This window comes from Rhinolophus ferrumequinum, chromosome 4 (genome assembly GCF_004115265.2).
Source record: "Rhinolophus ferrumequinum isolate MPI-CBG mRhiFer1 chromosome 4, mRhiFer1_v1.p, whole genome shotgun sequence".
Lineage (NCBI taxonomy): Eukaryota > Metazoa > Chordata > Mammalia > Chiroptera > Rhinolophidae > Rhinolophus > Rhinolophus ferrumequinum.
Genome location: NC_046287.1, coordinates 42214139 through 42226985, shown reverse-complemented (window position 1 = coordinate 42226985; position 12847 = coordinate 42214139). Strand labels below are relative to the sequence as shown.

Here is a 12847-nt window from a genome sequence, read left to right as displayed (position 1 = left end):
AGTTGAAACTTGTCACACACTGTTACTAAGGTTCCAAGTGCCTCCTCCCTTATTGAAGATCCCTGCCTTTCCATTGGATGGCACTTGGCAGCAGCATTTGCTGTATTTTGTGATCACAGTGGAAAGGCTCTGTGTCATACATCATGTCTGGTATATGGCAATTTCTGTCAAATAAAAACATTACAGTGTGTCCTTATCTACCTTATTCATTGGATCTGGCACCATACAACTTTCTGGCTCTTCCCCAAAGTCAAAATGACCATGAAAGGTAAACATTTTGAATAGATTCCGGACATCCAGGTAGCCACGACAGCACAACTAAAGACACTCACGAAAGAGGACTTCCATAACAGCTTTAGAAAGTGGCAAGAACAATGGGATAAGTGTGTTCAAAGTGAGGGAGAGTATTTTGAGGGGGATTAATACCAATGTGTCTTTTACTGTAATAATTTTTTTTTTAATTTAAACATTCACTGTCTTGTTTGATCATACTTCGTGTGTATTGCTGGTAGGGATCTGTTTGCACAGGTTGAAAGCAGAAGGTTGCTTTAGTAGCCTATTTGGTTAATTATAGGAGTCCTGTAAGTTTTCCATATTTACCCATTGTTTTTTTGTTTCCTTTTTTTTAATAGATGTGGTCTCTTTATGGCCTGCTAGTAAGTGATAGAATACAATTTGTATTCAGACTTATCTTTCCTAGGAAGTAACACTTGTGCAAATATCATATCTTAAGCATAACTGATAGATGCATAATGGTGATACTAAGAATCACTTCTCAGTCAAGGGTAAAAAATTTTTTCTGGTTGATTTGCCCTTTTTTATTAATCTGAAATCACTCATTTGATTTTTCAGTAAATTGTTGTATATGCTTTATTTCTTAAGAAACCTCTTCTGTTTCAAGTCAGTTATAGCATTTAAAGCTTTTTGTAACACCTACATCCCTGAGGATATTAAGTGTATTGAAATAAAATACATTCCTAAGAAAATCTAGATAGGAAATATTCAAAGTACTTATTTAATTTCTTTCAATATATTTAAAGTTTCAAAATATCGTTTATAACTTAACTTGGATACAGAAAGAAATGGATTTATTCATGTCTGTTCTAGGTAAATACAATGGCAATATCTGGTGTGATACAAATGCATTTAAGCTGAGATAATACTAGATAGCCAAAATATACTGCTTATCAGTTGTCGTAACAATATCTGAGTAGCACCATGTTATCCTTAAATATTGATATTCACAACCCAATATTACTGTTTCTATTAACTACCATTTTTATACATACTATATGTGGATGTAAATTCCCTTTCCAACTGGACTTTTAAGTACTTCAAGAAAAGGAATCTTGCCTTATTTTTTTGTATTTCTCAAGTTGTGTAGCATATGTCTTAAGTTTTAGATATTATTTACTGAGTTTCTGTTATAATAATTGAGGCTTGAAATCATTTCTACCTCCCTGCCTTTACTTGGTCTCCTCCAGTCCTGTGGTATTACTTAAAATATTTAAAAACTGTTGTGGCTTCAAGAGGCATCAATCAGAAAGAATCGACCAGAATAGAGTTTTGAAGGCCGTGGTGCTGAGGCAGCTACTAACCCTGTAGTGGCTGAATCGTGTTGACATGGAGGGTCTGGGAAAGAGGTCAGGGAGGTTCTCATGGGAGAAATCACCCACCCAAGACAGCAGTTCTATACCAACTGGTACAGAAGCATTTCAGTACATGAAGAATTTGTAAGTCCTGTGCAGTGCGTACCAGCTGATTATCATATCTGGTTTTTTTTGTAACACATTTGGGGTTAAGTGAATATTTAGAATGTATGTGACTTTTTTTTTTAATTTATTGGGGTGACAATTGTTAGTAAAGTTACATAGATTTCAGGTGTACAATTCTGTATCACATCATCTATAAATTACAGTGTATGTGACTTTTTAAGTATTCCTTGTTAGTAAGTCAAATACCACGATTGTCTTTCCATTTCTTAACTTTTCTTTTTTTGCTTTAAGAATTACTCCACTTCTTTGCCCATTCTCAGTTTTCTACCTATTGCAAATGTATCCAAAGAGTGAGTAGTTTGGTCAGATAACCTGTCTGGAATTTTCCTTACAAACATAGCAGTTAACAGACCAGCACCTTCCCTCACACACGCCAGCCCCAAGAATGCCTTTCTGCAGCCGTTCCTGCCCTTTCTCTAAACCGAATTGGTTGTCCTCTATACCTGAAGCTCGGCTGTCATTTCTGGATCTGCCTTTGCTGCTCACCTTCACAGAATCTCTGCTTTATCTCTGGTTTCGTGAATACTATCTATGCCTTGCCTCTTTTTGGTTTATTTCTTATTTTACTTCTCTCCCAAGCAAATATGCACAAGAGAAAATTTATTTGAACTCTTTTATATTTAAAAATCTTGTTTTCTATTTGTATTTTATTGATAGTTGGAATGGGTAATTATTTTTCTGTCATATTTTGAAGGCTTTCTTTTACTGTCTTCTAGTGTAATAGACTACTGAGAACGGTGATACCATTCTGATTTTGATTTCTTTGTCTTTCTGCTTGATTTATTTATTTCTCCTGTTTGAAAGCTTTTAGGATCTTTTTATCCCTGGTGTTAGGAAATTTTATAATGGTATGTCTTTGTCTTGATCATCTTTCTCTATCTGTTTCATCATCTGTAAAATGGATGTAATAGTAATACTTAGCTTCATAGAGTCATTGTAGAATGTTGGCTATCCTAATTATAATATACCTAGTATTGAATAGCAAATCTATTGTTTAGTGATGCTGTATTTACTCATAAGACAAAATGCAGGTGTTGAACCTTCATGATCTGGCCTCTATCTCCTCTGACCCCGTATCTGACAGCTCTACCCGCGTATAACTCTCCCCACTGTAAACACCACAAATGACTTGCCATTCCCTAAATGTGCCATATTCTCCTTCCCCTCCATTAATTGGTGTGCTGTCTCTCTTCACTTGGAATGTCTTTCTCCACCTTATCTCCCTAGCAAATTTTCGCTCATCCTTTAAGACTTTTGGTGTCACTCCCGAACAGAGTGTTCTCTGTTCCCTTCCGCTGTGTATTCTGGCTTGGTTAGATGCTTCTTTTCTCAGCTCCCATAGAACCTTGTACATGCCTCTGTTTTGTTTGTATATATAGATGAACCCCTTGAAGACAGACTTTCAGCTCTGTATTCACAGGGTCTAGCCTAATGCGGGTGGCATGAATTCAGTAACTTATTAAACAAATATGGGGATAAGTGAATCTCTGATGCTGGTAACTGATATTTTTTAAAAAGTAAATGTCATAGTCTGTATCAAATGTCAGCAAACTACAGGGCCTAGGCCAAATCCAGCATGCGCACTGCCTATTTTCATAAATAGAGTTTTGTGGGGGGACATGGCCAAGTAGATAAATTACTTTCCTGTAAATAATGTTTGAAAAGGATGGATAAAATTAGCAAAATTAACATTTTTTTCTATGTCATATAAAAATGTGGCAGTGTCCCTTTTTCTTCTTATGTATTTCCACTTCAGACATCCGTATTCTGTTTAACTCTCTGATATTGTTGAACTAAATAGGCAGGAGCAAATTTTTATAAGATGAGTGGCCTGGGTCCTTTGCCTCAAGCTCTTTATAATGGTGAATCCTTTAACCTTGAAAATGTGAATATTAAAGAACTAGAAATGGCTGTCCTTCAAAAAATGATGGATACAACTGTATATTTACAAGAGGAAGTTTTTATGGTAGGTAAGCATTTATGAAAAAATATGAATGATATTTATAAACGATTTTTTGTATTAAGCATATTTTAATAGCAAAAGTTAATTTTGTAAAAATTGCCATCCTGATCATTTCGTAGTGATTTTTAAAGTAATAATTAAATTTATCTGTGCATAATTACATTGAAAAATTATTTAATTGGGATGAAAATTCAAAGTTTTATGTGAAAATTTATGAGAACCCTAAATTTCATATTACTGATTGATTTAATTTAGATTAACTAGTCAATAAATGTATTCTTTGCATAACTTTAAAACATATGCATATAAATTGCCTATATTTCCTAAATAATGTTTTTATTATTTTAGGGAACATTAAATGATCGAGCAAATGCAGTTGATTTCCTTATGGATAAAAATAATGTTATACCCCGTATAAATCCTTTGATTTTGCACACTAAATGGCAGTACCTTAATTTAATATCTACATCAGGTAAAATAATATTTCCATATACTTTTCTACAAATGTTTATTGAATTGAGAATGTTTTATTAATTCATTATTTAATATTTAATATGAAAATTTTCAGTAACTGCCGATGTTGAAGATTTCTCTACTTTCTTTTTCTTGGATTCACAAGACAAGAGTGCTGTGATTGCAGACAACATGTATTATTTAACCCAAGAAGGTAATAAGCACATTTTATCTTCCTGAATTTATTCCAAAGTAGCACAAACTTGTAATTTTAGTGCGGTGTTTGCATAATACATTTTTATATGTTGATGTTTGACGAAAGGCCTGGTTTTCAATTTGACAATTTATAATTGGTTAGGATATAAGGATTGTGCTGAGAAAATGTTGCCTCCTGTCCTAGCTAATGATCTGTGCAGAGGGACTCATCTTGGTTTCTTTTTGCCTTTTTTAAAAAGCAAGCTACACCATTTTCATGTTTTTAAGAAAGCAATAAAACCCTTTCAAGATTATGTAAACTGATAATAATGCATGAATAAAAGTGTAATTCCCAGAATAGATGAGAGTAGTTCCAAACTCTCATTAAACAACATGTGGCTGTTCTGCTTAAGTTGGGGTTTAAACCAAAGGAGGGGAGACCAAGGCAGGAACGTATTTGGAAATGAGGCTTTCGCCCAGACAGGGAAGACTGCAGTGGGGCCTCAGATTTGTTCGGCAAAAATGAGGAAAAACTGAGGGTTGCTAGATGGGCGGGAGGGGTGGGGGGTGGGGGGAGGGTGAGGGGATTGGAGGGCAGTCGGTGACCACAGGATGGCCACGGGGTTTGAAAATTAATCTGGGGAACGTAATTTGGTGGTTACCAGAGCGTAAGGGGGTTGGGGGGTGGGGGATGAGGGTGAGGGGGATCAAATGTATGGTGATGGAAGGGGAGCTGACTCTGGGTGGTGAACACACAGTGTGATTTATGGATGATGTGATACAGAATTGCACACCTGAAATCTATGTAATTTTACTAACAATTGTCACCCCAATAAATTAAAAATAAATTTAAAAAAAAATGAACTATTCAGGTTGATGAGGATAATTAGACTTTGGTTGTTTTTTGTTTGGCTTTGTTTCACTTGACCTGCTTTGCTCTTGGAAGAAAAATGAGAGCCAATACATAAAAGAAGGCTGATTTATATCTCAGTATACAAAGCAGTAACTCTCTAACCAATGAGAGTGATATAAAGATGGAATAAACAATGTAGTAAGGGGTAAATTTTTATATATGAGAGATTTAAGCAGAGGCCACACAACCAATTTTCGAGAATCCAAGTTTGGACCAAGTAGCCCCAGAATTACTTTCTAATGGAAGCATAATTTTATGTTGATAAAGATCTGTCTACACAAAGTCCAACAAATAATAAAATATAATGCAGTCCCATTTTCTGGTAGGCTAAGATCTTGAATATGTAAAGTAAAAAGAAAAGGAGACAGAGAAATAAGGAATAAAAAATAGGAGAAACATTTAGCAGGTTCTGGGCTGTATTTCGAAAATTACTTCTGGGCGTCAGAAGACGTTAGGCTATAATTAATGCCTTTGGTTAAATCTCTTGCAATTTAAAAGGATATTTTCTAAACTTAAGAAACACCTAATTTCCTCTTATTTGCCTTTATGTAAAGAAATAAAGAATTATAAGAAATTTACTTAGCACTTTTGAAATATTTCTCAATTTACTAGCTGTGATGGTAAAAGTGCTGACAGTAAAGAGGTATCTTTTCTTCTTTGAAAATAATGTGCCACTTGGTATAGCAAATTTTTTACAATTATTTTAAGTAGGTCATGTGATCTAAAAGACTCATTTTTCTCTAGATTTTAATGATGGCTAGAAAAGTATTGTTTCAGATGTTTTATGCTAAGGCTGGCTGAAATAAATGCATGTAACTGTGTCTTCAGAATTAAAATTTCTTTCTGTGGCATCCAAATTATCCAATTTTTCTGAAAAAAGAATTGTATTGTGGTTGTTGGCATGAGATGATGTGAATTATTCCAAGTTAATAATAGCCAGACAAAACAAAGAAATCATAAGCTAATATTGCTGTTTTTAGTATCTACTAATAAGCTTTATTGTACCTGGTTTTACATATATGTTGGGTATAAATATCAATTTTTTTTATTTTTTTTTTTACAAATGTAGCTGGAAGGCAGATTTGCTTGCCAACACTAGACCTGTGATAAGCATAACATAATTTTCTTTACTGGTAGAAGTATTCCATAAATGTATCCCTTAGGGACTATTCTTTCTGTTTTGTATCTGAGTGTATATAGAGCATATGTCATGAATTACTCTTCTAGCATTTTTGTAAGTATGTTAACTGGATATATAATTTTTAGCAATATTTGCTTTTTTCAGAAAGATTAATTTTAATATTTGTATTTTTTTTGTATTTTGTTAACTGGGTATGTCCCCTTCTTTTAGTTTGATTTTAAAAAGAATTAGTTTGACTAAACTATTTGAAACTTTCAGATGACAATATAATTTCTTCAGTTACTGTCTGGATTATTGCTGATTTTGACAAACCATCTGGGAGAAAACTGCTTTTGAATGCATTAAAGCACATGGTGAGTAAGTCTGCTTAGATAAAAGTACCTAAAGAAACATAAACCGAAATATTTTATGAAGTTGTTTTGTATTAGCTATACAACAAATTACCTCACAACTTAGTGGTTTAGAAAAGAAACGATTTATTGTCTTACAGTTTCTGGGGTTTAAGAACTCAGGCGTGACTTAGCTGAGTGGTTGTGGCTTGAGTTTCTCATGAGGATGCAGTCAGGAATTTGGCTGCTGTCCTCGGAAGGCTTGATTGTGTATCTGTGATGTTCTTGCTCAGGTTTGTTTTTTCCCCTTGTTTTTTTCTTTTATCTTGGTTTCCTAGGGACTGCCTCCGGGTCAGCACAAGCCACTTTTTGGTCAAAGGTTGTGCTAAAGTCCCCATACCCAGTTACATTTTCACGCTTTATTGTTGGATCTGGTCTGACTCAGACACTACTTTCACAATTCAGAGATTTTACAATTTTGCCTCACATTCTCCCACGGAATAGTATCTTGGCATTTTCCCTTTCTAGTTATTCCTGAGGTGATTAAACCTTTGGTGTGCACACAGTCCTTCAGACTGCCCAGGATGACTTTGATTATTTTAGTAATCATCTGTCACCATGAAATTTGTTTTTATACCTGACTTTCTGGGAGTCGTCCTGGGTCAGAGTAGCTTTTTATTCAGCAGTGTTTATTCAGGAAATGCTTTAAAGTCTTCCCCAGGCCCTGCTGTGATTGTCCTGAGTGAGAACAGCGTAGTGTACGTGCACTTTTACAGACCCTCAGGGATGAGGGTGATCCCAGGACAGTTCTTCTTGTCTGTCTCTTTCTTTAATTCTCTAATTTTCTCTCTTACAATTCTGGCTGCTCTGCCATTTCACGTACCATTCTTGCCTAGAGGACTATATAAAAACACCCCAGGTGGGATTTTGCCCACAGGCTGTACTTTGTTGACTCCTGATCTAGCACATTAATTGAATTTTCTGTGATATCAGTTCTTGTTTTTATTCTTTTCAGTATTATATTTTTAGTCTCTTTTATTTTCACGTCATTTCATCCTGATTGTTTTTAATTGCTGCCTTTATCTCACTCGAACCTCTCCTTATGGCTCCTTGGGTCTGTTTCTTGGAGGCCATGTTTTCTTTTCACTGCTACACGATATTCAGAAATATAATGAGCACTTCTGTACCTATTGCCTAGATTCTATCATTGTTAACATCTTGCCATATTTGTCTTTCTGTTTGGGAGTGGGGGCAGGGCAGGAATGGTCTAGATCATTTTAAAGTAAGTTGTAGAAATCGGCACATACCATCTCTTAGTACTTTAGCATTCATTTCTCAAGAGTGAAGATATTCTTCTACATAACTGCCATTCCACTATCATATTATTAGTACTAATTCAATTATCAGTACTAAATATCAGTACTAATTCAGCACTGTATTCAATTTTTCCTAGTTGTTCCCACAAAGATATCTTTTCTTTTTACAAACCACGGTCCAAAAAATGTTCTCCACAGTGCATTTCATTGTGACGTTTCATTAGTTTCTTTTATTGTAGAACAATCCCATCCACATTGTTTTCCATTGACTTTTTAAAGAGACCAAGCTCGTTGCTTTGTAGAGAAATCCCACGTTCTGAATTTCACTGATTGTTCACCTGTAGTATTTTTAACTTGTTCTTCTAGCCCATATATTTTCTCTATACTAGAAATTATATCTAAAGCTTAGGTGTAGTTTAAACATGTCTGGCAATACTGCTGTATTCATATAGATACAGATACAGATACAGATATGGCATCTTGTTGTATGTATTGAGCTTTACCTTATGCTCTTGTTATTGAAGCACATAAATGTCAGGTTGTCTCACAGTACATTTAAAGCATAAAATTGTGTTGCTAAATCTCTATTTTGTAAATACATTTCTTATTTTTTCAAATTGGAATTAAACTACCAGGAATATTCTTTATATTTATTCTTTATATTCTTTATATTTAGTTACTAATTTTCAAAGGAGAGATACTGTAGAAGTCCCCTCTATTGATGGCAAATACACATTTTTTTCTCTTTTATTTTCAAGTATTATTTGGCTCATGGACTTTTTTTTTAATTTTTTTTTTTTAGTGTCTTCCATCCCTTACATGGTTTATTTTCTAGATGCTTATGGTGTCCCATTTTGGCTAGTGAACCCCTTCAGGTTAACTCCTGTGTCCTTTTTCTGAGTACTTTCTTGCATTCTGACAAACAAGATGTCCCTTTCTCACCTTTATTCTTTGTCTCAAATCTATAATCTGCCATTTTTCCAAAGACTTCTAACTCCTTTTAGTGGGAAATGGCAGTTAGAAAAACAGATGTGGGCACTAAGGGTGCTCATTGTTACTAGGGCATTGCCTCCAGGCCAGTAGTGGAGAGTAATCTGTGTTTTCTATAATATTTTTCCTATAGAAAAGCATTTTCAGCATAATAATTCACCTCAGAGGATAGGCTCAAAGTATATAAAGCAAAACATGACAAAACGTCAATGAGAAACAGATAAATCCATGAATCATATTAAGAAATGATAACACACCTCTTTCAGTAACAAGTAGAACAAGTACACGGGATCAATAGGGATGTGTAGAAGATTTGAATAACAAGATCATCAGACTTGACCTAATGGACATGATAGAAAAGTGAAAAATGTATAGTATATATTCTTGTAAAACACAAATGTAACATTTAAAAAAATCTTTGTGGATACTGGGCTATAAAGCAAGTCTCATAAAATTTTCAAGGATCAAGATCATACAAACTGTATTCTTTGACTACATTGTAATTAAGTTAGAAACCAATAACCAACGAAAAGTGTAGAGCATCTCTATATGTTTGAAAACTAAGAAGTGTTTCTTTGTAACCTGTTGATACAAAATACATATTTGAAAGTATTTTTAAAATGAGTGAAAATTTTAATGGCATTAAAACTTAACAGTTACAGCTAAATCTATGTTATACAAGGTGTGATAAAAAAATATGGTAAATGCTGCTGCTGAGTGCCATCCAAAGGAAAGGCAGGAATTTTCAATATGGGAAGCGGCACACTGAACCTTAGTAACAGTGTGTGACAAGTTTCAACTTGTTCGGGGCAGTCAGTCAGGTGTGAGCTATGGTTGAGAGAAGGTATGTTTTAAAGTGTGCCGTAAATCATCCTCCATCATCACAATGCTCCATGTCCCACATCACTTCTGGTATATGGCAATTTCTGTCAAATAAAAATATTACAGTGTAGTCTCATCCACTTTATACACTGGATCTGGCACCATACGATTTCTGGTTCTTCCCCAAAGTCAAATTTGATTCAGTCACATCCAAGCAGCCACGACAGCAGAACTAAAGACACTCAGAAAGAAGACTTACAGAAGTTCTTCAGAAAGTGGCAAGAACAATGGAATAAGTATGTTTGAATCCAGGGACAGTATTTTGAGGGGGATTTATGGCAATGTGTCTTTTAATGTAATAAATTTTTTATTTAAACATTCCCCATATTTTTTTATCACATTGTATATATCTGAAAAAAGAAAGGTTGTAAAATCAATCATCTAAGCACAGATGTTAAAATTTAAAGACAGCAACTTAAACTTCTATCAAAGAAAGTGAAAGACAAGATAAAGATAAGAACTAAAAGTAATGAAATAGAAGACATTTAATAAAGGTCCACAAAGCCAAAAGCTGGTTCTTTGAAAAGATCAGTCGAATGGATAAAATACCACGTAAAACTGGTCAAGGAAAATGGAGAGGCAGACCCAGTCAGTACCATGACTGAATGAGGGGATGTTACTCAAGATCCTGTGGACATAACAGAGGTAGGAAGAAGATATTTTTAATTATCAAAGGAATTAAATCTGTAACTGAAAAAATGCTCAAAATAGAAAACTCCAGACCCATAGGATCATACTAGTAAACTGTACCAAGCACCAATCTAACACCAATATTTTTCCAGAGAATAGAAAAATAAGCAATACGTCTCAACTCATTTTACAAGACCAGCGTAACTTCAAAACTAAATGCCTAAAAGGGCATTATAAATCATTGAAAACTGTAGGTCAGTCTTACTCATGAACACAGATATAGAAATCCTAAACAAGTAAAGAATGAACTAAACAAACAGTATGAAAACCAAAAAGGGAAATTTTTAATTGTCATTTTCCCAAATTGTTTATACCGAAAAATACATATAAATGTACACATAAATTATTAGAATTAATTTTTTTTAGTTTAACCAGGTTGCTGAATCAAGAAGTCAGTATACAAGAATTAATTCTGAGCGTTGCAACAAACAAAAAAAGCATTTTAAATAATCACTTATAATAGTATCAGAACTATCAAGTACTAGGAATAAATGTAAAAAATATACTTAAGACTTTTACACAATAAAATATTGAGAGAAAATTCAGAAGGACTACGTGAATGGAGAGATAGACCATAATCATGAATGGAAAGACTCAATATTGTAAAGATGTTAGTTCTTCCAACATTGATGTATAGCTTCGGTGCAATTGCAGTATGAATCTCAGCATTTTTTATGGAAATTGTCGTTTATTCTCAAATTTATATAGGGATTCAAAGGACCAGGAATAGCTAAACTACTCTTAAAGAAGAGGAAAGTTGGATAATTGCTCTGCTGGATATGAATCTTTTATAAAGCTATATAATTGAAGACAATTTCATAGCACAAGGATAGAAAAAGAGAGCAATGGAAAAAAAATGGAGAACCCAGAAACAGACTCATGCATATATTACACTTTATGACTTTGGAGTAGGGAAAGATTTCTAAAACAGAACATAAAACCCAGTAGCCATGAATTAAAATACCAATAAACTTAACTACATTAAAATTAAGAACGATTTTTTGTTAGAAGACACCATCAAGAGAATAAAAGGGCAAGCCAGAATGGCAGAAGTTATCTGCATACATATATCCAACGAAACACTCAAGTCTTAGAACTCAAACCTTTATAAGTCAGTAAGAAAAAGATAATTATCTCAACAAAAAAAATACTTGCAAAGCTTGAATAGGCAAATCAGTGAAGAGGCCAATGAACATGTTAAATGATGTCTAATATTGTTAGTGATGAGAAAGTGAATTAAACCCTGATGAGATGTCCTTACATATCCACCAGAATGGTTTAAATGAAAAAGTCAGTGAGATAATGAAACTCATATGTTGCTGATGGGAGTGAAAACTAGTCCCAACTATTTTAGCATCTTGTAAAGTTGGAGATATGCATATTCTGTTTGTAGAGCACCCAACAAAAACAGTGCAAATGTCCAACATCAGTGAAATGGATACCATGGACTTCTGTACATCATTAAAAAAAAAAAAAGTTACTGCAGCTACACAAAACAATGTTGATGAATTTCAACCATTATGTGGAGTGGAAAGAGAGTACAAAAGAATACAAGGTATGATCAAACAATATCGTGAATGTTTAAATAAAAAAAATTGTTACAGTAAAAGACACATTACCATTAATCCCCCTCAAAATACTCCCCTTTGCTTTGAATGCACTTATCCCATCATTCTTGCCACTTTCTGAAGCAGTTCTGGAACTCCTCTTTCGTGAGTGTGTTTACTTCATACTCCATCATGACAATGCTCGTGTCACACATCGTTTCTGTCAATTTCTGTCAAATAAAAACATGACTGTGTGTCCTCATCCACCTTATTCACCAGATCTGGCACCATGTGACTTCTGGCTCTTCCCCAAAGTCAAAATGACCATGAACGGTAAACATTTTGAATCGATTCCAGACATCGAGGCAGCCACTACAACACAAAGACACTCACGGAAGAGGTCTTCCAAAACTGCTTCAGAGAGTGGCAAGAACGATAGGATAAGTGTGTTTGAAGTGAGGGGGAGTATTTTGAGAGGGATTAATGGCAATGTGTCTTTTACTGTAATAGATTTTTTTTATTTAAATATTCACTGTATTGTTTGATCACTCCTCATACATACTATATGATTGCATTTATATGAAGTTGAAAATGGATGAGATGTTTAGCAATACAAGCTTAGGTGATAAACTATAAAGAAAAGCAAGAATGTT

At 34.2% G+C, this 12847-nt stretch overlaps 1 protein-coding gene across 3 annotated transcripts in view; it reads left to right on the top strand.

The window, feature by feature from the left end:
* The window catches only part of UGGT2 (UDP-glucose glycoprotein glucosyltransferase 2), a 147703-nt gene that overhangs the window by 69686 nt on the left and 65170 nt on the right, over positions 1 to 12847 (top strand). For all 3 annotated transcript variants that reach the window (XM_033103727.1, XM_033103726.1, XM_033103728.1), the window contains 4 exons: positions 3577 to 3741; positions 4087 to 4210; positions 4307 to 4405; positions 6699 to 6793. In XM_033103727.1, coding sequence (XP_032959618.1) covers positions 3577 to 3741; positions 4087 to 4210; positions 4307 to 4405; positions 6699 to 6793 — 483 coding nt within the window. The remainder of the gene's footprint in view (positions 1 to 3576; positions 3742 to 4086; positions 4211 to 4306; positions 4406 to 6698; positions 6794 to 12847) is intronic.